Source organism: Neolamprologus brichardi, chromosome 3 (genome assembly GCF_056152115.1).
Source record: "Neolamprologus brichardi isolate AB-2024 chromosome 3, ASM5615211v1, whole genome shotgun sequence".
Classification (NCBI taxonomy): Eukaryota; Metazoa; Chordata; class Actinopteri; order Cichliformes; family Cichlidae; genus Neolamprologus; species Neolamprologus brichardi.
In genome coordinates this window covers 3,738,226-3,762,500 of record NC_142106.1, presented here as the reverse complement: position 1 = coordinate 3,762,500, position 24,275 = coordinate 3,738,226, and the positions used below count along the sequence as shown (strand labels likewise).

General features: G+C 43.0%; 2 protein-coding genes across 5 annotated transcripts in view; one reads left to right on the top strand and one right to left on the bottom strand.

The window, feature by feature from the left end:
• LOC148103168 (butyrophilin-like protein 2) overlaps positions 1-19,306 on the bottom strand; it is a 21,151-nt gene extending 1,845 nt beyond the window's left edge. The window contains exons 1-8 of one of the 3 annotated variants that reach the window (XM_087838506.1): positions 19,068-19,306; positions 16,188-16,526; positions 15,609-15,947; positions 13,489-13,590; positions 11,098-11,424; positions 10,228-10,551; positions 7,370-7,696; positions 6,130-6,453 (exon numbers count right to left, since the gene is read on the bottom strand). In XM_087838506.1, coding sequence (XP_087694632.1) covers positions 6,130-6,453; positions 7,370-7,696; positions 10,228-10,551; positions 11,098-11,424; positions 13,489-13,590; positions 15,609-15,947; positions 16,188-16,526; positions 19,068-19,104 — 2,119 coding nt within the window. In that variant the 5' untranslated portion in view covers positions 19,105-19,306. Of the gene's footprint in view, positions 1-6,129; positions 6,454-7,369; positions 7,697-10,227; positions 10,574-11,097; positions 11,453-13,488; positions 13,591-15,608; positions 15,948-16,187; positions 16,527-19,067 lie in introns of all 3 variants that reach the window. The other 2 variants (XM_087838507.1, XM_087838508.1) reach the window with 2 other exon arrangements.
• LOC102789482 (methylglutaconyl-CoA hydratase, mitochondrial-like) overlaps positions 1-24,275 on the top strand; it is a 674,272-nt gene that overhangs the window by 554,165 nt on the left and 95,832 nt on the right. The window lies entirely within an intron of this gene.

The following is a 24,275-nucleotide window of genomic DNA, read 5'->3' as shown; positions in this document are numbered from 1 at the left end:
TTCTGGGACAGGAGGCATCTTTCTGCAGCAGATGGGCTCCACTTCAACCAATCAGGAGCCAGATCCTCTCTGCTAACATATCATATGGAGTCCAGCAGGAAACACTCCATCAAGCACCTGTCCACACCTGCCCACACCTGCTGACCGCTCCGTCACTGACTGACGTCCCCCAGGTCCTAGTCCCTACCATCTCAGTTCCACTCTAAACACTAATACATGTTCAGCTGGACTCGGAGCCTCTGGAGACATTTTGGATGTTCCAGTCATGATAACTAACAGGACAGTTTGTGCAAGGTGGAGAAAATCTGCTGCATCATCCCATTGATGAAGCATTCAGCTCCACCCTACAGTTTCTCTGCTGCCTCCATCCACCTTGGTTCACTTTGCTCTTCTTAACGTTGGAGCTCTGAATAGTCAGGCTTTTATTCTGAAGGATTTTACAACTTCCCATCAGCTTGATTTGATGTTTTGAACAGAAACAGGATGAAATCTGGAGAGGACTGTCTAGTCTGTGAACTCTGACCCCACATATGATTGTTTCAGTCAGCCCAGAGAAAGTGGCTGGGTGGGTGGAGCTTTGGCTTCAAATGCTCCCCTATTAAGGTGGATGAAGGGTGTAGTTTGGAGGTGCTGCTTGTTAAAGAGTGAAACAGCTCCTATCTGTGCAGGTATCTCCACCCTCCTAAGACTCCATCAGAGTTGGAGCTGAACTCTCAGATGTTTCCTGCTCCATGGTTCTTATGTGTGATCACATGATCTGAGCTGCTGATTTTAAGATCCATGTTGATGATCTCACTGACTCATTTGAGTTCCTCAGTGCAGTAAATTCATTGGTTTCAAACAGCTGGGACTGTGTGAGGTCCTGAGGACTGACACTCAGGTGCAGCTCAGGATTTATCAGAGGAGAGCTGCATGATTACAAACTGAACTGTGAGGATCAGCTGACTGTACATGAACATGATTCAGCATCAGATCTGATCACTTACACACTCTGATAACATCTCCCCCTCTCTGTGCAAATACATGAACACTGCTAGAAGCAACAAGCACATCAGGATCAATCACATTTTGATTGCTTTTTGTGTTCCATTGAGAACAATCTGCAGTAAAGTGTGCGTCACAGACCTGATTTATTTCAACACTTTACTCCAAACTTTGAAAGTGAAACTCCTACAAACACATATGAAATAATCCAGCCACAGAAACTGTCCACAGCTTTCAGTCTCCACATTTCCTGTGAAGCTCTGCAGGAAACCCTGACAGCAGCTTTTTAGCTCCAAAGCAGGTTTAGCTGTGGTGCAGAGTGTTAGTGACTCTGCCCGTGGACACAGTTATTTCTGCAGGTCACCTTGTTACAGGTGCATTTGGAGGAGATTCCCTTTCAGAGCACTCAAAGCTTTGTGGCAGGGAGTTTACTGCAGACTGCAGCATGTTTAATACCAAGCATGATGTGAGCCTGATGTGGCTGATAGCTGCTTCTAGCAGTCTTCATGTATGTGGAACGAGAGGGGAGATGTTATCAGGACCAGTTGGACGTCTCAAAGCTGTGAGCGCAGTGCTGAAACTTTGGCTCTGTCCTGTAGCTCTTCACTCAGTCCTCACCCTGAGTGTTTAGAGCCCAGCCACACATATTCCTGCTCCTCAGGAATTCTGGGATTTGGAGGAAACACAGCTAAACTGACCTGAAGCTAAGGGGGAGGAGCCACAATACAAGCTGCATCCAGCCAATGGGTGCACTGTTGAGCCACGGATGTGCAGAGGGTCACATGTTTAGTCCCATTTGTAGAAATGTGTCCATAATTCATTCATTTCATTCATTTATTTGTTCATTTCAGGCACAACAAAAATACATATATTAAATATAAAGTGCACAAAAACAAAAAGCAAAAAATTACCTGAAAAGGAGTGGGATGAAGAAAACTTATTAAATCCCACCCCTATACTCACTCATCAACAAAAAACAATAAGCTTCCCACAGCTACGCCCATCGTTGCAACCAAACAAACCATCAACAGCCCCGGGCACATGCAAGCATCTCAATGGCAGCTCGCAACAACAAATAGAACCTTCATAACAGAATATATATTAATTATAAATTGCGTTACCACAGGTAACAGGCAATAATAATTACATAGTGACAAACACACATACATATACATACATACATATATATCTACACACACATGTACATACATATGCACACACTTTTTTTTTTTTTTTTTGAATCCATACCAGCAATGGTAAGAGAACAAACATTACAGAGCACACTATAACCATCATTGAGTATACTGTGACCAAACAAACTGTTTGTAGAGGAATTTAAATCTATGAATATTTTTGCATTGTTTCAGTTGTAAACTCAGACTGTTCCAGATTTTCACACCACGTACAGACACACAAAAACCTTTACGGGTTGTTCGAGTTCTGGGTAATTTGAATTCTCCGAAGCCTCTCACATTATAAACCCTTTCTCGAATTTCAAATATAATTTGTAAATTTGCAGGTAGAAGTTTATTAAAGGCTTTGTATAAGATTATGGATGTATTGTAATTAACCAGATCCTGGAATTTAAGTAACTTTGCCTGAAGAAAGAGTTTGTGAGTATGATCTAGATAACCGGCCTTGTGAATAATACGCAGTGCTCGTTTCTGTACTGTGACTAATGGATTAGTTGTATTTTTATATGTGTTTCCCCACACTTCCACACAATATGTGATATATGTAATGAAGACAAATGCAGTCACACAGCTCTGCAACAGCACAAATCACTTTGATGGAGTTTGTTTGTGCTGCTCTCAGATCTGTACAACACTGACATGTGTGTCAACATGCTGCAGACTCACAAAGATGTGCCGTGTTAGCTTCATGTGTCCATCTGACACTATATTATAGTGACTTGAAGAAATCCCTGCAGCATCACATGCAGAACAAACAGAGGCCACGTGTGGCACAGTTCCTGTAACGGGATGAATCCGTGGATGTGTCGGGATCTGACGCTGAATCGTGTTGCTGTTCTTTTCCACATGGTACAGGTCAGCTGTTCCACACAGATTTCAGCTTTCTAGAAGAGTTAGTCTGGAATAAAGCAGCTCTCCTCTGGACCAATCCTGCCTCCAGCTGAGCCGTCACACATTCACACACAGTCCCAGCAGTTTGTAGCACAGCAGTGATCCTTCTATCAGAAACATGCTGCTTCTCCTTCATCCTCCTCTCATTGATCTGAATCAGCTGTTTTCACAGAGAAACGCTGCACAAATCCTTCACTCCACTATTTCTGTCAGCAGATGACTCGCTCTATCATGGCTGCTGCTCCTTTTTCACACACTCATTTGTGCTTTGAATCCAATCTGTTTCTCATCATCACCATGAACAGGCTGCTCATCAATCAGCACATTAGCTGTAGATCAGCTGCACACTGATGAAGATGCTCAGACAGACGGGCTGGGCACACAGAGGACTTTATGATCTGTTCTTAAATTCAGTCCAACATGGATCATTTCTGCTCACAGTCCGATCATCTCTGGAAACTTGTGCTTCCATGGCACACGGTGCGCTGGGCTGCTTCAACAAATAGCACTACACCTCTGGTTGTCAGCTTCACCTCTCCATCGCTCTCCCCGTGGCTACAGTACAAGTGAGCTGACACATCCATCAGTGGAGACTGTGGGCCAGTAAGGAGCAGCAGCTGCCTGCAACATGGGCTTTACATTGCAAACAGCCACAAGTCTGGGCCTAACCACGCCTTTGACTTCTTCTTCATTTCCATGAGATTTACATTTCAGGGAGTTCCCCTGGAAAAAGAGCCATTTTGAAAGCTGTTTGCTGACTTCATCAATAATCTGCTTCAATCATCCAGATGAGAATCCTGAGAATGGAGCAGCCCTGATAGCAGCTCATAGGATCACAGTGTTTTTCATTCAGCTGATTGATTTCACAGGTTAGGAGGTGAACCATCTAACTGTGCTCCTCCTTCCACCTTTGGACCACTCATTTAGTGACAGCCAGGATTTGACAATCAGCTGTGACACAGGAAAACATGAGGTGGGAAACTCTGGAGAAGATCTGCTTTTCTCTACAGGGAGGCTCGCACATCTGATCTGCTCACCATCACTCAACTCACTTCAACAACATGGTGACTCAGTCATTTCTGCACGTTTCCTCATGTTACAGCCCTGACTTCAGTTCAGCTGAGGAGGAGATGAGGGAGGAGAGAGCAGTGGTGGAAGAAGAGGAGGAGAAGATCCAAAGAGGAGGCAGGGGGAGAGGCTCAGGAACAGTTAGCATCAGAGACTTTGAGCCATCATGGACTCCCACTCCTTCCATCCAGCCCTGTGTGGATCAGCAGCTCCAAAATGTCTGCTCACTCATGTTCTTACTGTCTGTGCTCTTCTTTCATTTCACTCATTATATATGAACTGCTCCTAAATCACACTGGATATGGATTTTCTGTCCATCCACACTAATTCTCTTCATTCTCACCTGATTGTTTGGATGCTCTTTGATAGCACATTGAAAATCCTCACAGTGACTTCTATTGCCACACTGACTGGACAAATACAAAGTTGAAGGCTTCATGTGTTTGGCACAAATAATACTTTGGTAGGTCTGAATTGTGTTTTGAACCATCTCTCAGGACCAAAGTCTTTTTGCTTCATTCAAAAAGAGCTGAAGGCTTTTTCCCTCACAGTTTGTCCTTTGATATTATTGGATGATGGACTGTGGAAAACACAAATGTGCACTTCTTAATGGCTCATATGTGCTGTGAAAGAGCTCTTTGTGATCCTGAAGCTTTTCAATAGTTTTTCTTTGGCTGTTTGTAAAGTTTTCTGTGTGAACTCTCAGGAATCTGGAGCAGTCTAATAGAAGTCTACTGGGGTATAGAGGGAGGAGCTTCTGTCAGACTCTTTCTGATGAGGAACTGAAGCCGCTCTCATGGTCTCATCAAATCCATCAGACTGAGAAAAACTGTCATGTGACCTCTCAGAACAAACAGCCTGTTAGTTTCCTGCTGCCTCCATCACTCACTTTCATTCACTCTCAATCACACCAACATGTTAAAGCAGCGCTATAGCTCACCTGGCTGAGCAGGTGGGCTGAAGGCGGGGCTTACTACAGGTGCCTGTGTGTCCCTCACTCTCTCCCCACTTTCCTGTCTACTCTCTGCACCTATATAATAAAGGCAAACATGCCTCCAATAGAAATCTTTGCAAACACAAAGTCCCACAGCAGCCCCGTGTTCTCCGGCTAAAATGAGAGTTTTTGTCAGTGGAGTCTGGTGGCTTTAACCACACAAACATTACAGCTGCGCTCAAATATCACAAAGAGCTGTGACAGCAGAGAAACACATGAAAATCCTCCAAAGATCATCTAGAAATAGAAATCTGTCCACTGTGGGACGTGTGAGGCTGACATTAATATGTCTTAAAGTGGGAGATGAAGAAATGCTTCCAGGGCCCAAATCATGGAGACAAACATCAATCCACACTTCACTTTGTTTCCTGTCTCTAAAGTGGGAATATTTCAGTGTGATGAACAAACGGCCTCCAACAAATAAAGCTCATTTCCTTTTCCTGTCTTTTCTCCAGCGGCCTCAGCTTCTTCCTCTTTCCCCTGTCTTCTTCTGCAGACGCTCCTCTGTAGCTTCAAGCTCTTTCTCTTTACAAGGAGAGCTACAAACCTTTGCATCCAGCCACAAACACCCCATGGGCTCCTCTGGATCATCACACTCAGCATTTTCACAATAAAAGCCTCATATTTATGGCTGCTCCACCCTGACATGTGACAGCATCCAAATGACTGGATCAAAGTGTTTGAATGATCTCAGCAGCTTTAAAACTATTGATATTTATACATTTACACTGATTTGGACTAAACTAACAAAACTATTGATTTGATCCAAACTCAAATCATGCCAGAGGCTTTTATTTTGAAGTTAGGATCATTTTAATGGTCTTCTTAGTCTGTTCATTTAAACACACAGTTGCTCCGCCTGACATTTTTGGCTTTTAGATCAAAACATCAAAGAATTTATTTTATTTGAATGAACTGAAAATAGATTCAAACTAAAAGCTTTTAGAGAATAAACTCCTACATGACCTCTGACCTTTGACCTGTATCTACAGCACTGACCTCTGACTTTCAGCTCCACTTGTTTCTTCAGCAGGATGTTTCCCTCCCTGCTGTAGACGGTGCAGGTGTAGTTGTCTCCATCTGTGGGGTATTTCAGGGTCAGACTGAGGTCTCCAGTTTTCAGCAGGTCTTCATTCATCTTCGTTCGGTCTCTGTAATCCTGGTGCTGTTCTTCAGGCTGGTCAGAGCCGTTCTCATACACGTGGACCTTCCTGTCGTATCCGTTATCCATCCACTCCACTTTAGCGTCTTCAGGCAGGTGAAGTGTGGTGTTGAAGGGCAGCTGGACAGACTCCACCCCTGAATTCACCTCCACCTGGGGGACTGAGAGGACAACAAAGCACAACATGAGCTTGGATGGAGACATTTGTGTTGACTCTAACAGGCTGAATGCTGCTGCTTCACTGGGAGCTCACTGTTAGATAGAAAGTGGTCAGTGTGAAGAGGAGACGCAGCAGAAAGATGAAGACTGACAGGAAGAAAGCAGTGAACAGACTGTTGGAGCTGCTGTTAGTGGGACAGGACTTTATTCAGTCTCTGAGGACCAGATTTGACTTGATGAAGCAGAGAAACACAGTCTGAGTGTTTCTGTCACACTCACTTCATCACACAGCTCAGTTTGACAACATTTGGAAGAATTTGATAGAAGCGTTCCTTTAGTAAAAGCACCAAGAAAACACCATGAAAACACCTCACTACACACAAAACTGCAGTACTGGCAAATTGTACATAAAGTATGAAAAGTCAAAGTACTTATTGTGCAGAACAATGTTCCCATCAGTGTTCTATGGATCAATATTACTGCTGCACATGTTTAAGGCTGAGCTCATTTCAAATCCTTTCTATTGTGTTGAATCTGCAGTAATGCATCATATTCTATAAAATCATATGTTTGTAGTGGCTGTCCTGTGAGGACCACGTATCTCTAAATAAACAGCTGTTAATGAGCTCACAAACACAGGCCTACAGCTGGATTTGAAAAAGTCCATTCAATAGAAAATCAACAATCACAGCTGGATTCAAAGGCTTGAGCTCTGTGTGACATGGTTACCTGTCAGTATCTACAGGGGGATTCAAATATGAAGGAAACATGAAGGTGGTGCATTAGAAAAACTGCTGCTTTCAAGTGCAGAGCAACAAACTGTTTGAACTGATCCAACTTTATTAACACAGACAAAGATTTGTGCATCAGCTGCTGTTTGCTGCTATAGGACCTTTGACCTGTATCTACAGCACTGACCTCTGACTTTCAGCTCCACTTGTTTCTTCAGCAGGATGTTTCCCTCCCTGCTGTAGACGGTGCAGGTGTAGGTGTAGTTGTCTCCATCTGTGGGGTGTTTCAGGGTCAGACTGAGGTCTCCAGTTTTCAGCAGGTCTTCATTCATCTTCGTTCGGTCTCTGTAATCCTCGTCCTGTTCTTCAGGCTGGTCAGAGCCGTTCTTATACACGTGGACCTTCCTGTCGTATTTCTCCATCCACTCCACTTTAGCGTCTTCAGGCAGGTGAAGTGTGGTGTTTAAGGGCAGCTGGACAGACTCCACCCCTGAATCCACCTCCACCTGGGGGACTGAGAGGACAACAAAGCACAACATGAGCTTGGATGGAGACATTTGTGTTGACTCTAACAGGCTGAATGCTGCTGCTTCACTGGGAGCTCACTGTTAGATAGAAAGTGGTCAGTGTGAAGAGGAGACGCAGCAGAAAGATGAAGACTGACAGGAAGAAAGCAGTGAACAGACTGTTGGAGCTGCTGTTAGTGGGACAGGACTTTATTCAGTCTCTGAGGACCAGATTTGACTTGATGAAGCAGAGAAACACAGTCTGAGTGTTTCTGTCACACTCACTTCATCACACAGCTCAGTTTGACAACATTTGGAAGAATTTGATAGAAGCGTTCCTTTAGTAAAAGCACCAAGAAAACACCATGAAAACACCTCACTACACACAAAACTGCAGTACTGGCAAATTGTACATAAAGTATGAAAAGTCAAAGTACTTATTGTGCAGAACAATGTTCCCATCAGTGTTCTATGGATCAATATTACTGCTGCACATGTTTAAGGCTGAGCTCATTTCAAATCCTTTCTATTGTGTTGAATCTGCAGTAATGCATCATATTCTATAAAATCATATGTTTGTAGTGGCTGTCCTGTGAGGACCACGTATCTCTAAATAAACAGCTGTTAATGAGCTCACAAACACAGGAAACCCAGCCACACTGTAGCCGACTGTCTGCATTGTAATCAGGCTGCAACGTAGGGACGTGTCTACAAAGAAGCTCCAGCTGAAAGGATTACAGCAGGTTAGTGTGATGACAGATAGAGGTGTAAATGTACTGACATGTAAAGAGGGTGTTGAGAAGGTGGAAGAGTGACAGAAAAGACAAAAAGAGTGCAGAAACCTGACTCGTTGCCACCCATTGTAACACCCATATGGTCACAAAGGGTTAAAACACTGTGTGTGTGTGTGTGTGTACATGACTTCCTGCCACACAATATATGCTTACAACTGTTTAACCACATTTCCTAGTTATCCAAAGGTCATCTCCCCTCACCCGTATACGGCTTAACTTTAATGGTTCACCATATGCAAGCCCCTAAAAGGCTGAGAGTGGACATCCTTCACAAGATAAGGAAACCAGAATCTCACATGGGATGTGCCTGCAGTTAAACAGCTACAGCTAATTATTAGGGGTGCAACGATACTCGTATCGATATTGAACCGTTCGATACAGTGCTTTTGGTTCGGTACGCATATGTATCGAACAATACAACATTTTTAATTTATTTTATCAACTTTCCTTCTGACGGTGCTGTCTGTGTTGAGCGCTCAGTGGATCTGCGTTCGACTACTCCGCCTAGGCTGCACTGTCGAGCGCAGATCCACTGAGCGCAGCGCAAGCTAGGAGACAGAAGCTAAGCTCGTTGCAACATGGCAAACTGAACCTCCCCCACCCTCATTCAGATCTGGCGTTTGGAACTATTTTGGTTTTCATGTGACGTATGACCCTGAAGGTAAGCGCGTCATGGACTAAAGTAAAACAGTATGTTGGATGTGCCAGCAATGCTCAATTACATTGGTGGGAACTAGTGTGTTAGCAGTTAGCTCGTTAACGTGTTGACGCCGTCCAGCCCCACGCACGGGGCGATCCGCGGTAGCTCGTTAACGGAGATTTGCCGTGTTGTGGCGTTAACGTCATTTCAGATTAACGCTGACAGCACTAGTGGGAACACAACGAATATGACTGCACATTTACTCCGACATCATCCTCGTGCAGAGACAAGTGGAAGCAGACAAAAACAACAAACACGCATGCTACAAACTTTAGCCGAGTCATTTAGACAGCCGTTAGCACATGATTCTCCTTATGGGGACCTGATATGTTTAATATGCTGCTGAGAATATAGCCCAGAAGAAGCGTATAGTAGAGCTTTTATTTTGAAAGAGCCATTTCTCTGTAATAAACTCTCTTTTCTAAAGATGAGTGATTTCTCCATCAGATAGATTTATTTTTTTTATCCCTTTGTTGTTTCAGCAACATTAAATTTAAAAACTGTACTTTTGAGTTAAAATATATATTTATCATTTTAATAAATGACAAATTAAAAAGGCATGAACATTTTTTTTGCATCGAAAAAATATCGAACCGTGAATTTTGTGTATCGTTGCACCCCTGTTTTTTACCATGTTAACATGATAGTGTTACACAGTTACTGCACACGTGTCATCTCCACATCCATGATGCAAATATCCACTTCCACCACAGCCACAGCTGCTCTATTGGATTACTAATTGCCTCCTCCAGCATCATAGATGTGTAGAGGAGGAACAGAAGAATATCTAACCATGCAGTTTAAGGCACAGTTTACAAATTTAAGTAAAACAATGACAACATTTAACGATATGGCAGCCTCGCTTCTGTCAGTCTGCCCCAGGGCAGCTGTGGCTACAACTGTAGCTGCCTCCACCAGTGTGGGAGACTGAATGAATAGTGGAATTGTAAAGTGCTTTGGGTGCCTAGAAAAGCGCTATATAAATGCAATCCATTATTATTTCAACCTAACAACATCTTCCCCTCTTGATCCTGTTGGCACTAACCTCTGACTTTCAGCTGAACTTGAGCCTTCATTAGGATCATCTTCCACCTGTTGTAGACGGTGCATCTGTAGGTCTTTGTGTCCCAGTCTGTGGGGTATTTCAGGGTCAGACTGAGGTCTCCAGTTTTCAGCAGGTTTCTCTTCATTTTGGTTCGTCCTCTGTAAGCCTGGTGCTGTTCTTCAGGCTGGTCAGAGCCGTTCTCATACACGTGGACCTTTTTGTTGTCTTTGTCCATCCACTCCACTTTAGCATCTTTAGGCAGGTGAATTGTGTTGAAGGGCAGCTGGACAGACTCCACCCCTGATTCCACATCCACCTGGGGGACTGAGAGAAAGAGGAGGAGTTTCTGTCAGAGCAGCAGAATGAACTTATTCCCTGGAATAGTAAAAGTCTGTATTTTGAGACTAACTGTGATTCATTTATGAGAGTGCCCTTGTCACATTTGCATCTTGAAGCAATCGTGATGTTAATTAACAGTTATAATTAATTTTTATGAGAAAAGTGACAGAGTTGTGCTGAGTAAAGCACATTATGACAGAAGCAGCATAATCTCCTCTGCAGATTCCATCATCTTTAAAGTTTACTCTTCACTTATATAAAGGAGAGCGGGGGTGGCTGTGTGTAATACCTGTATATTGTAGTTACTGTACAAATACAAAATGACCACAGCAGGGCCTGAAACCCAGTCTGAATAAACTAGTTCTTTTTCCAGTCCTCCTGTGTGTTATCTGGTTACTCACCTTTCTCTCCCATTTTAAGCTCCACTGGTTTTAACAGAAGATTCATATGTTTGATCGTTTATGTTTAAAACGTGTTTAAGACATAACACATAAATGTGTTGTGTCTTCTATTCAGTTGTACAGCACTGACCTCTGACTTTCAGCTCCACCTTTCTCTTCAGCAGTACTCTTCCCTCCCTGCTGTAGACGGTGCAGGTGTAGGTGTTCGTGTCACTGTCTGTGGGGTGTTTCAGGGTCAGACTGAGGTCTCCAGTCTTCAGCAGGTCTTCATTCATCTTCGTTCGGTCTCTGTAATCCTCGTCCTGTTCTTCAGGCTGGTCAGAGCCGTTCTCATACACGTGGACCTTCCTGTGTAAACTGTCCGTCCACTCCACTTCAGCATCTTCAGGCAGGTGAACTTTGGCTTTACAGATCAGCTGGACAGACTCCACCCCTGAATCCACCTCCACCTGGGGGACTGAGAGGACAACAAAGCACAACATGAGCTGTTCAAATATTCAATGTCAAAGTAGAATCACATCAACGAGGTAAAAGCTGAATCAGCTGCAACATATTGCTTCCATCTCTCTCCTCCCTGGATGCGTCTTCTCTCTGTCTCTTTCATTCTTTCCTGTGGGATAGTTGCCCACTCTCTCTGACTGTCATACCATATAAATTCTCTGCAGACATAAAATAACTGCGATGGACACGTTATACAGTTACTGTGTAACTTCAAAGCTCAGAGGCTGTAATCTGATGGTAAATCATGTTCCATCTTGACTCCACCTGAGTGTCAGTCCTCAGGACCTCACACAGTCCCAGCAGCTTCTATAAGCAGAGTTCTCCCTGATATCACAAACATATTGATCCTCCTTCAGCCTCCTCTCATTGATCTGAACTGTTTCCACAGAGAAACATGCAAATGTCAAACATCCGTCTTGTTTGATAAAACACTCCTTTATTGGGTCTGCTGTTTTCTCAGTTGCTGATTTGCTGCTCTTATTATTATTAGTTATTAAAACAAACTGACTGCATGTTTGAATGCAAATTAGAAGTTAAAACATCCCATGTTTGTGAATGTATCATCAGCCCCACAGGTTTTAATCACAAACTGACTTCTGTGCCTCTTTGGTAAACCCAACAGCAGCTTTTTGATGCCAAAACATGTTTTTACTGTGTTAGTTAAACTGTTAGTGAATCTGTCCCTTCATATCATAATGGCAGCAATGACCACTCATTTTATGTTTATTAGTTTTTGTGAGGATTAGAAATATATTTCCCTGCTATTGTTAATAATCATCATCATTACCATTGCATTAATAATACAATCTACAGTATTGATGTTGCATTCAGATGTTTAAACATATTGGTACCCAATTAGCCTTTATTACAGGTGCAGTTATAACCACGTTAAACTGTTGAGTTAAATCAATAATCTTAAATACTTTTGAATGCTTGTTATAATCTGAAATGTGTACGTGCTGGCCTTCTGTCTGGTGGAAAAGGTTACAAGTTTCAGCTGGTGAAGGGAGAGGTGAAACTGAGTGCATTTCATGATGACACCCACACACACAGTAGATAGACTCATTTATAGGTGAGAGGTTAGTCATGTTTGCTTGTAACTCTAAAATTGTCTCTGTAAAAAGAGGAACAGTTTCTTGCAGGGTGTGGGTCTGGTGTTCCAGACGAGAAGTGAAAGTAAGAATGTTGACAGGAAGCATCTGTCGTGGAGACGGAGACAATGTTCTTTTAAACTGTGTTAAAGGTCATTGTGGTTTTGAAACCTATGTATGACCTGTATCTGATTGACGTTGAAGGGGCGTATTAAATTTAAGCCCTGATGGTATATAAAGCATCTGCTTATGCTCTGTAAGTCGGGGATCGGCGCTGTCTGCGTACAGCGGTGGTTCCCCCACGCGTGTCATTAAAATCATCGTTTGACTCCACCCGACCGGATCAGTGTTGTTATTTAGAAAGTTGATTACCTCCGTTATCCCTCCTCAATATTGAACCTTAACATTTTCTTGCATGAAATATGCTTAAAGTGAGGTTTGAATTTCAACCGATTAAGCTAAGTGTGAATATTTTATTTCCCCACTTGGAAAAAAATAACCTCTGCTTATTACACAGAAACTTCAACATGTGTTTCCAGGTAATAATTGAAATAATCAAAAACTATTGTTATATTTACATACAAACATTTCAAAAATTACTATTACCCTATCATAAATCCCCCTTATCCAGTATCCAACACGTGGAGCGACCTGCTGTGACCCTTTGGGATTTGGGAGCAGCTGAATATAGCTGTTATCACAGTGTAGTTTTGACTTGCTAGAAAATTCATTTTGAGTTTGAGCATATTTAGCTGATATGAGATATAAAAACATCAGCCTTATAAACCTAATTATTATCATAGTGGTCACTAGGAGAACCTCACAGGATCAATACAGTGAAACACTGTCACAGACTTGAATGATTTCTCACTGGAAACTTTGTTTATGACTGAAGTTTAGACCTGTGTACACATTCACACACAACATACCTTTTTTGAATAATTTCCAAAGATATATTCCAACACCCACGAGGACTGCAGTAATCAGGACAGCCAGGAGAACCCAGGCCTCAGCAGGAAAAACGTACGGCTCTGTAAGAAACCAACGACATAGTGAGGTCTACACGAGCACGACTACAATGGTCCAAAATAAAGCATCAGTCTTCCACATCATGTTTTTGTCCTGTCCTTCTCTCACCCCAACCGGTCACAGCAGATGGCCGTCCCTCCCTGAGCCTGGTTCCTTCTGAGTTTTTTCTTCCCACTGTTGCAAAGTGCTTGCTCAAAGGGGGTCATGTGATTGTTGGGTCTTTCTCAGTACTATTGTAGGGTCTACATTGCAATATAATACACCTAGAGGTGACCGTTGTTGTGATTTGGTGCTAAAGAAATAAAATTGAATTGAAGGTTCTATCAGGTCTGCTGCTGAGCTCATCCAATAGTTTTTACTGTTTAAAGAATTAGGTGAACAGGCTGATTGGTTACTATCTAAAAATATCAGCAGGAACAAACTGAAAGAACAATCAACATAGTATCAGACTGAAAAAAGAGGAGACATTGAGTCTTCATTATAACAGAGGATTTTTTATTTCTCCTAATCACAAGAGTCCCATTTTCACTCTAGTGTCACTGAAGCTTAAAAGACATAAGACAGAATTCAAAATCCTGCTCCTCACATACAAGGTCTTAAATAATCAGGCCCCATCTTATCTTAATGACCTTGTAGTACCATATCACCCTATTAGAGCACTTCGCTCTCGCTCTGCAGGCCTACTTGTTGTTCCTAGAGTATTTAAAAGTAGAATGGGAGGCAGAGCCTTCAGTTTTCAGGCCCCTCTTCTGTGGAACCAGCTTCCAGTTTGGATTCAGGAGACAGACACTATCTCTACTTTCAAGATTAGGCTTCAAACTTTCCTTTTTGACAAAGAATACACAACTCATGCACAATTACAAGCTGTATTTTTGGGGATTCATTTTTACTATGCAACAAACCCAATAAATCCAAATTGTTAATAAGCCTGAAACCTGAATGATCAACAAAGGAAATGTAAGTCTGAATCTCAAGGGACATGCACATGGATGTGTGTACAATCATTAGGCAACTAAAGGAAAAACTCAACAAATAAAATCTCCAAAAGTTGATTCTGTTCATCTGGACGTAGCGTTTTCTGGGAGAAACGTTTCGTCGCTCATCCAAGTGACTTCTTCAGTCTCAGCTGACTGCAGGTTTCCCCAAGCAAACAGTACATTTGCATAATGACTGAAACCAGCCCACTGAAGGAACAATGGGCTGGGAGGTCAGTTTCTTTATAATTATGCAAATGAAAATTCTCATGACCATTGATCAACAACCACTGATCAAAGACCACTTATCAATGGCCATGAGTACCATTCACAGAGAGTTGGGGAATGGTTGCAATCGCAGAATTGTAAGATGCCTAAATAAATAAATAAAACAAACAAACAACACTCAAAAATATTTAGTATCCATGTAGCCACCTTTCTTTTCAAGGACCCTGAAAACCGTGACCTTCTTGAATGCGGCTGACTTTTTTTCTGTACTATTGCTTGAAGAAAGTATCCTTTAGCAGTTTTGAAAATTTATTTTAAGTCCATCTTCAACATGAAATGACCCAACTAGCTCATCTATGATAATAGCAGCATAAACCAGTACACCTCCATCTTGTTGGTGTCTGACTCTAAGTGGTGCCCTTTATCGGTTCAGGATTCATCCACGAGCCCATCAACAGCCATCAAGATTTTCCTTTTCTAATTCAGCCTCCCAGCCACTCTAAAAAGGTTGCTCTCCCTCCCTGATCCTGGTTCTGTTGGAGGTTGCTTCATATTAAATTCTTCCTTCCCACTGTCACCAAATGCTGCTCAGAGGGGATCATCTGACAGTTGGTTTTCCTGCTAATACTGTAAGATCTTTACATGTGTATAAAGGCTCTTATCTTCAATCTGTGTTAAATTACTGTTTAATTTTTAGAGTTCAACAAATAAATACGATTTTTTCTGTTTTACAAAGTTTTCTGTCTGAAAACATGGGCTTTAACTTCAGGCAGACTTAGTGAAGACTAATATATTAAAGTTTGGAGTTTGCTGCTGACCTTTGACCTGCAGCTGAACATCTGTCAATCTGGGTTCTTCTCCCGTCACTCTGATGGTGCAGGTGTAGTTGCCGCTGTCAAAGATGTGGGGTTTCCTCAGAGTGAGGCTGAAGTCTCCAGTCTGCAGAGCGTCAGTCTTCATGGATGTTCGGTCTCTGTAACGCTGGTTTTGGTCTGTCAGCTCGTCCTCTTCCTGCTGACGCTGGTGGACGGTTGGAGGATTGAGGTCGTAGCGGCTCCACACCACTGTGGTGGGTCCAGATACAAACGGGATGTGACAGGGCAGCAGGACTGACTCCGCCCCCTCGTACACCTGCAGAGTGAGGGCTTGGTGGGACACTGTGAGGACACAGAGACACAAACTCAGGTACAACAAAGGTAACATTAAGGTTTTCTGCTTCATGTGCAGCAGCTAGCATGTATACACTCCCTTCACTGCTCTTCCCACAGTTCCTGTTTCCCTGCTGTTTGCTGAGAAGCCTGGCAAAGTGTTAACCTCTGACCTCTGATCTGTATCTACAGCAACGACCTCTGGCCTCATACCTGATAGTACAGCAAGTTTTTTAGCTTGTTGCTGACCTTTGACCTGCAGGTCTACTATACTCAGTGTCCGTGTGTTTCCAAATGCAGTGATGGTGCAGGTGTAGCTGCCGCTGTCAGAGGTGATGGGGTTCCTCAGAGTGAGGCTGAAGTCTCCGGTCTGCAGAGAGTCTGTCTTCATGGACGTTCTTCTCCTGTAACGCTGGTTTTGGTCTGTCAGTTTATCACCTGCCTGGCTACGCTGGTGGACGACTGGGGGACCGAGGTCGTGGCGGCTCCAAACCAGAGTGGGACGTAGAGGTACAGAAGAGTCCTGACAGGTGAGCAGGACAGACTCCACCCCCTCATACACCTCCAGAGCCGAGGCATGCTGGGAAACTGAGGACACAGAGACAGAAACATGAATCAGCTGTGTGTGAGTCTAAACCTGAACTCTGCATCAGTTCACTCAGAGACCTGTCAGAGCTTAGAGTCAATCTAAATGATGAGAATCTGTGCTTATATAAAACATCAGCTACCTGAAGTCCTCAAATATAAATGAGATCCTCTGTTCTTAGATGTTATTGGACCTGAACTGAAAACATTAAGGAGGTCAGAATAAAAACCAGGCTACGCTGTCACGCTCTTTTACATTAGTTTGTTGCTGCTGTCTCTGGTCAGTGTAAAGTTAAGCACACATAAAACCGTCTGTGTGGGCGATCTGAAGCCTGTCAGTGTTCAGGATACAGTCAGCTGTGGTTACTCTGGATGAACTGGTCCTTTAAACAGACCAGAGGCAGAGAAAACAGCGTGTATCTGACAGGAAGTTTAACCACACAGTCATTAATGGATATGATCACTGTTACCATGGTTACATATTCATTAATGGTCAGAGGAATCTCACTCTTTATGATAAACATCCATGTACATAGTAATGATGTTGTAATAATGCTGCAGCAACACTTTGAATATATGAGGAAAGTATGTCTTTGACTTTAGTGAATGTCAAACTGAGTCTGTGACAGTTCAGGACCTGCTCCTGTCAGGACCTGCTCCTGTTAGGACCTGCTCCTGTTAGGACCTGCTTCTGTTAGGACCTGCTCCTGTTAGGACCTGCTCCTGTCAGGACCTGCTCCTGTTAGGACCTGCTCCTGTTAGGACTAGGGATGGGTATCGTTTAGGTTTTATCCGATATCGGTGCCAAACCAGAGTGGGACGTAGGACTTTTGAAACGTGGGACTTTTGAAACGGTGCCAGTGCTTAAACGGTGCCCAAACCGGTGCTTAAAGAATGGAAAACACAAAATTGGTCCAAAAACCTCTCATGTTCAGCTGTTTTTTTGTAAAAAGATAACAATGTTAGTCTTTTCTGCAGGTATAGGGCATATATGGTATCACTCTGGGCTGGAAGCAGTGCTTAAACAATGGAAAAAACACAAACTTTGTCCAAAAACCTCTCATGTTTAACTGTTTTCCACTTTTTCTTCGGTCATTTTAGCCTTTTTGGCCAGGGTGAAGGGAGTATCTGCCATCAAACAAGAAGACAGCCGCATGTAACTATGATGATGTTTGCTAGTTCACGTTACATGCATTAATTTAATAACGCGGTTAGCCTACTCAACGTAAATTACACACGAACAACATTAAGCTACTCACGCAGAGAAGAACGGCTGCTGCTGCCATCATCATTTCTGCTACACTGGCAGGGCTAGGTTCATCGGATTTAAAGTGTGACCTCCTTTGACAGTATCACAGTATCAGCTTAAAGCACTTGTTGCAGGCTGCTGAGTTTGCATCTTTTGCTGTGAAGTACAGCCAGACTTTTGACCGCTTCGCCTTGGGCATTTTTAATCTGTAGCTCTGCTCTAAAAGAACGTACGTACCTGGACCCGCCTACTATCCTCGAAACGTAAAATGATTGGCTAGAATCTAAAGTGTATCGTTCCATACCAGTTGGTGGCGGTAATGCACCTTTCAGTTGTTTGCCAACCGCCAATAGAAATGTAAGGAAGAAGAAAGTGTATCACAGCTCAGGAAAAAAAAGCACCGAAATAAAGCACCGAAATGCGCGCTGCTTTTCGGTCTGGTTACTACCGTTTATGTCAGAACCGGTGCCATGATGGCACCGGATACCGGTACCCATCCCTAGTTAGGACCTGCTTCTGTTAGGACCTGCTTCTTTGACTGCTCACCACTCAAACAGCTTCATGACATTAGCAGTAAGAGCAGATGTGGATCCACAGCAAACATGTATGTTGGTCACAATCAATGAAAGAAGCTCAGAAAGCTCTTCAGTAAAACCAGTGTTAGAAATGAAACACAGCACAGCATGCTGGGTAATTACAAGGACTCCCATCAGGCACAGGGAGGCACGTCCCCCTAACTACTCATGCTGATTAACACACACACGTTACATGCACTTCTCTCCACGACCACTAGATGTCTCCACACTCTGTGCTGACTCCAATGATCAGAGCTGCTGAGCCTGTTTGCAGACAGAGGAGGAGCTCCTGCTGATCCGTGTGGGACTAAAAAGCTCTGATAACGTCCATCCAGCAGCTGATAACAGGGACATTTGGTGCCATGTCAGAGCTGCACAGTCAGTCATCAGTTTGGCTCTTTAGTTTGAAGAGTTCAAAGCAGCAGCAGAGAGTCTAAACTGTGTCACACAGCACCAAGTTTCCTTTGGTCACGTATGAAATGTGAGTCAGAGCTTCAGCTACACAACAACACACACAGCAGCTGATTGTAACATGAGCTCATCTGAAAGCCACCAAGAAGAATCCAGAGATTTGAAAGTTGCTGCTTTGGATTGTTAGTTTGATCTGAATCAGAATCCAGTGTTTGATGGAAATCTCCTCCTGCTGCACTTCAACACATTAAAGAGAGAGAGATGAAAGAAAAGCTGATGATGAGAGCAGAGAGAGGAAGGTGTACTTACCGTGCAGGAGGATCACAAACACCACAAACATCTTCATGTTCCTGTCAAACTCAGAGACTCTTTAAAAGCCCTTCAGGACATCAGCTCACAGCAGCTTCACTTTCCTCTGCTGATCATCTACTGACACTCTCACACTCTCACACTGTCACAGCTCAGAGTTCAGCTTCACACTTTGTTAAACCAGATCTGTGGAATGAAGTCCGGCCGGCCACAGATCACTTCTGAGGAAAGAGGAGGACGTCGGCTTTCCTCGTAGTTTCACGCCCGAGCGCTCTGGTTGCGGCTGCTGCGGCCTCACCCTGACACGCACAAAGCTCCACCTTCAGTCCTGACACTCAAACATCCACTGTAGCTGCAATGATGCAGATGTGACCCTCAGCAGCTGGATTTCCTCTCCATAGATGTGTTTCCATGCAGATCATGGACATAAAGCAGCTCCAGGATGAAGAGTGTGAAAGAACTTCTTCCACTACAGTATTCATTACAGCACTGTGGCACTCCACAAACCCTCACACTGTCTCAATCCCTGTTTCCAGTTTGACTGAGAGAAGGCCTGAAGCTCAGCCAATCACAGGACAGGAAGTGATCAGCTGACAGTGATTTGAAGCTGTCAGGGTGAGGCTGCTTCATGCAGGTGTGAAACTATGAGGAAGCTGAACGCCTCCTCTTTCCTCAGAAGTGATCTGTGGCAGTCTGCCATCATGTTTGGCTGCACACACTGAATGTGACTCACTGAAAGCTGAACCATGTTTTTGATGATCACACTTTAATTTAACAGCTGAACAATGAACTTTTAGAAAGTGTCAAATCTGACAAACAAACGTTTTTTCTTCATGTTGTTGAAGTTAAAGTTGTTTCAAAGGCGATAGAGCGTTTGTAACTGTGGCCCCCAGACTCTGGACTCCTTTGAGCCGGAGATCTGTGGACTCAGTGGTTTCATTTAACAAGCAGCTAAAATCTTTTTAAACTTGCTTTTGGTTCATTTCTGTTTTTCTGTTTTAGCTTTTCTGTGAAGCACTTTGTGGTTTTTGTCTTGAAAGGTGCTATACAAATAAAACTTTACTTACTTTACTTAAATAAAACACAGAGTTTAGATTGATTTAAAAATGTCTGTAATCCAGATGATTCCAAACAAAGTGTAAAATAAGAGCAACATTTCATTGAAGCTGTGGCTTCATTTATCACAGTGTCACAAAGAGTTTCCTGTTTTCAGCCTGTCGGCTCTCACAGTGTTATATTGCACATGTGCTGTGAGTAATAATATAAATAATAATAATAGAAATGAATAAATAAAGAGATAAACAGCACCAACAGGAGCCTGTGGAGAGTTTCTGGTCTTGCAAAGACAAACATGTTTGTTCCAACAGAACATTCAGATCATAATTCAGATGTGAAAAGCTGTCAGACAGGACAGGTTATATAAACACAGTGTTTAGTTTGTGAGAGCAGGTAAAGGCAAAGAACCAGGAATGAACTGTGGGAACCTGATTGGACGCTTTGGATTTCCTGATCTCACCACGAGTGCTGCTGCGCCCTGCTGGGGGCCAGTTTCCCCCCAACTGTCCCCTTGAACCGCCTGGAGGTGTGAGAACTTAATGTTAGGTGTTAGTTATTAATGTTACTTATTTTCTTTTGTGTTTTGGGAACTAATTACTAAAGTGGGGTTAACTTTATCATTGACCTGCTTGCGTTCGGTTTATTTCCATATAGTCTAGTTTGATGCACGTTCCATGTCACAAGCTTCAAAACGTTTGTCACAATGGGAGTGAACTATGACCCTAAAGCTAATATATATTATATATATATTATTATATTATTAATATACATATTAGTTTTTTAGCTGATGTTCAACTTTCCAAGAGCCATTTTTCTTATTTTGTCTGTCTGCTGTTTGTTCTGTGTGTTCACGTGTCTGCTGTTAGACTGTTTAAAAGGGCCTATCAGAGCCTGTTGCCGGGCAGATTATTCATCCTTGAGCTGCAGCTGTGGAACAGCCACAGCAAAAGATGTTTGCACACACAAATATAACGACTCACACTTCTTGTTCATATATCTCACTCATTCATTTGGACTTTGGTGAAATCCATTAGTTCTATTTGGAGCACATTTAGTGAGCTTTTGTACAACACAGTTAAATTCTGTCTGTTTTCCTGCTGCTGAAGGCTCCATGTGACTGCTGAGGGCTGCTGGTAGTTCTACACAGGAAGTGCTGATTGGACCAAACCCAGCACAGCCCTCTCATTGGGGGCCAATGTTTGTGTTGTTGTTAGATGATTGTTGGTATTTGTGTTGCCCTCATGTCTCACACTGCTCTGATCAGCCAGTATTTAAGTCCTCTTTGTTTCTTGTGGGTCGGCTCACTTTGATTGTGTTGAGCAGTTTGGAGTGAATTTGTTTGACTTTAGTTCTGATCAGCTGACCTCTCTGAGGCTCTGTGTCACTTCCTGTTGGATATTTGTGCATTTTTGGCTAAATAAAAGACACTTTTTCCCAAAATGGCTGCTGTGTTCTCGCGTCTGAGCGGCTCGCTCCATCACACTCGCCCCAAAACATGAATGTGATAGACAACAATGTGAGCAGATTAACAACACTGTGTCAGGATTTAGAGAGGTCACATGTGCTAGCCCGGGACCTCTGATTGGTCCACAGCTTCCTCACATGTGTGACTGTGTGGAGCTGTGGGGACGGACTTTAAAACTACAAAAAGATCAATACAGGTTATCAACGAGGCCGGGTTCTCTGATCACAGCGATCCTCTGTTTCTAAAGTCCCACATGATCACATTTATGATGTGGTTTCTTTTCAAATCAGGCAAGTAAAGTTTAAAGTCTGCGTGTCTCCAGACTGTGTCCACAGTGTTTCAGTGCAGCAGAGTGAATCTGATTTACTGGCAGCTTTTTGTCCTTTCACTGAACAAGAAGCTCCAACAGAGATGAAATGAAGATGTGTTACTATCGTTGCTTCATGATGGAATAATGCTGGCATCAATATAAAAATGGGACTTTTGGTTGTCGGTGATATTTGTGAGGCTCACATGTGTGAATGTTGTTGTTTGGAGGCTCAGCAGCTTTAATGAGACGAATGGAGGCCAGACATATATCAGCACTGCTGCTGCCTGAGCCTGTTCACTCCCTGCTTGGTGTCCACACTGTGGACTTTATATGTGCTCTTTATACTGTCTGTGTCAGAGCTGACGGCTCAATACACACAAATATGCCACATAGTGGGAACCCACATTCTGTGCTGCACATTTCCAACAGTGCTGTTTGTGTGTCTGTGGAACAAAGTTTAGACAAAGGTTCAGTTTATACATGAGGACTCCACCTGTGGCTCAGTAGGTGGTGCAGATCATCTACTGGCTCTTCCAATGGCATGTTGATGTCACAGATAGTAGAATGAGGGGACCCAAATGCAGAGCTTTTGGGGAACAGACAGCAATCTGTCACCAATCTTTGCATTTTATTATTATCTCATAACACTTGTTTAATCAGCTGCCATCTCTCTTGTGGACTTGTTAATGTCTACAGTCTCAGATCAACACAGCCCTCCTGCACTATCAGCAGCAGGAGCAGCAGCAACTCCTCAACAGCAACATTGTACCCATCAGGTAAAACATAGGCCACATTTGCTTTGTTCCTTGAAACATCTCTGCACGGCCCTGAGACAAAACAACCACCGCAGACACAGGGGTGCAGTTTAGAAAATGATGTGTGCGTCTACATCAGAACTTACGTTTTAAGCTGTAGACTCCATCAAGAATGCATGGGGTGTTTAGGTGCACCTCATAAACTCAGCAACCCTCCCCCAGAAGCTGTGACAGTTAATTAAACTGCTTTAAAAGTGTTATCATTATTATTATTTCATGTTTAGATGTGATTAATGTGACTTCAGTTTGTAGGTAACAGTTTGAGTTTTGTTAATGTTTTAATGCGTGAATGGATAATATTGTGACTCTAGATTCAAACGTGCTCATGGCCATAAAACATAATAAAAAGGCTGATGAAGAAACTGTGCATCTGCTGTGTAACTACAGCTTAGTGCATCTGTACGAAGAACGAGTCAGACTGTTCTTATTATTAAGTAGAAACAAATGTTAGTGCCATTGAAAACTGTCTCTAAGAGCATCCACAGAGTTCTGTTGTGTCAAAAAAAAAACTGTCAGTGAGGACTGAATTTACGATCTCTGAGCCAAACTCACAAAACTCTTAATAATGTAGTCAGGTTGGTTCAACACATGCACGAAAATGCTGGAGATGCAGCTTCAAAGTGCAGAAAATAGTTTATGAAATGACAGCTTGGAGAAAGAAGAAGCTCAGACAAAACTAAGCAAAAAACAAATAAATAATAAATATAATAATAGAGACAGAATCAGACCCTGTCACAGGCGGGTACACCGGGCTGTCGGGGTCCAAGCATTCCTGACCTTCCTGCTGGCAGCTTCAGCTACAGAAGCTCTGCAGACACACACACACACACACACACACACACACACACACACACACACACACACACACACACACACACACACACACACACACACACAAATCCCTGTAACATTTCATGAAGTGATGGCAGTGAACATTTCTGAATCCCAACCATAAGACAACAAACAGTAAAGTAAACACAGTGATGACATCAGAAGGTCCATACAGACTGACGTGTCTCCTGTACATAATCCATATTTGATACTGATCACTGATTGTTAATGAGTCACGCGACGCTCTGACAGGAACAAAGAATGTAGAAATGTTAACCTTTAATGAAACCTGAGAAACAGTGAATCCACTGATGACAGACACAGAGTGGGTGTGTTCAGTATGAGATGAGTCCGGCAGCACTGAGGGTCCACAGATGGGAGAGGCTGTCCTTTAAGGAGGTTTGACATGTGAGAGATTTGTCTTTATGGTTTATACTAAAGAACAAACTGTACTAACTCAAAGATTTGACCTGAGGAAGAGTCAACTTTAACCCCAAACTTTATTAAACTAACCTAAATCTAGCCGAGTAGTTCTGCTGCCTGAACCTGACCAAAGTGTAACTGAAACACATTAAAATACTAAACTGACTCTGACTTCTGTGAGTGTTTGAAGAAAGCGTCTGTGTTTCACAAAGCTGAGAGGTCAGCGGTCCCCCACAGGCTCTCTGTGATGGTCTGATCAGCTTCAGTCCGACACTGAGAGTCTGTTACAGGAGCTCTTTGGTTCTCAG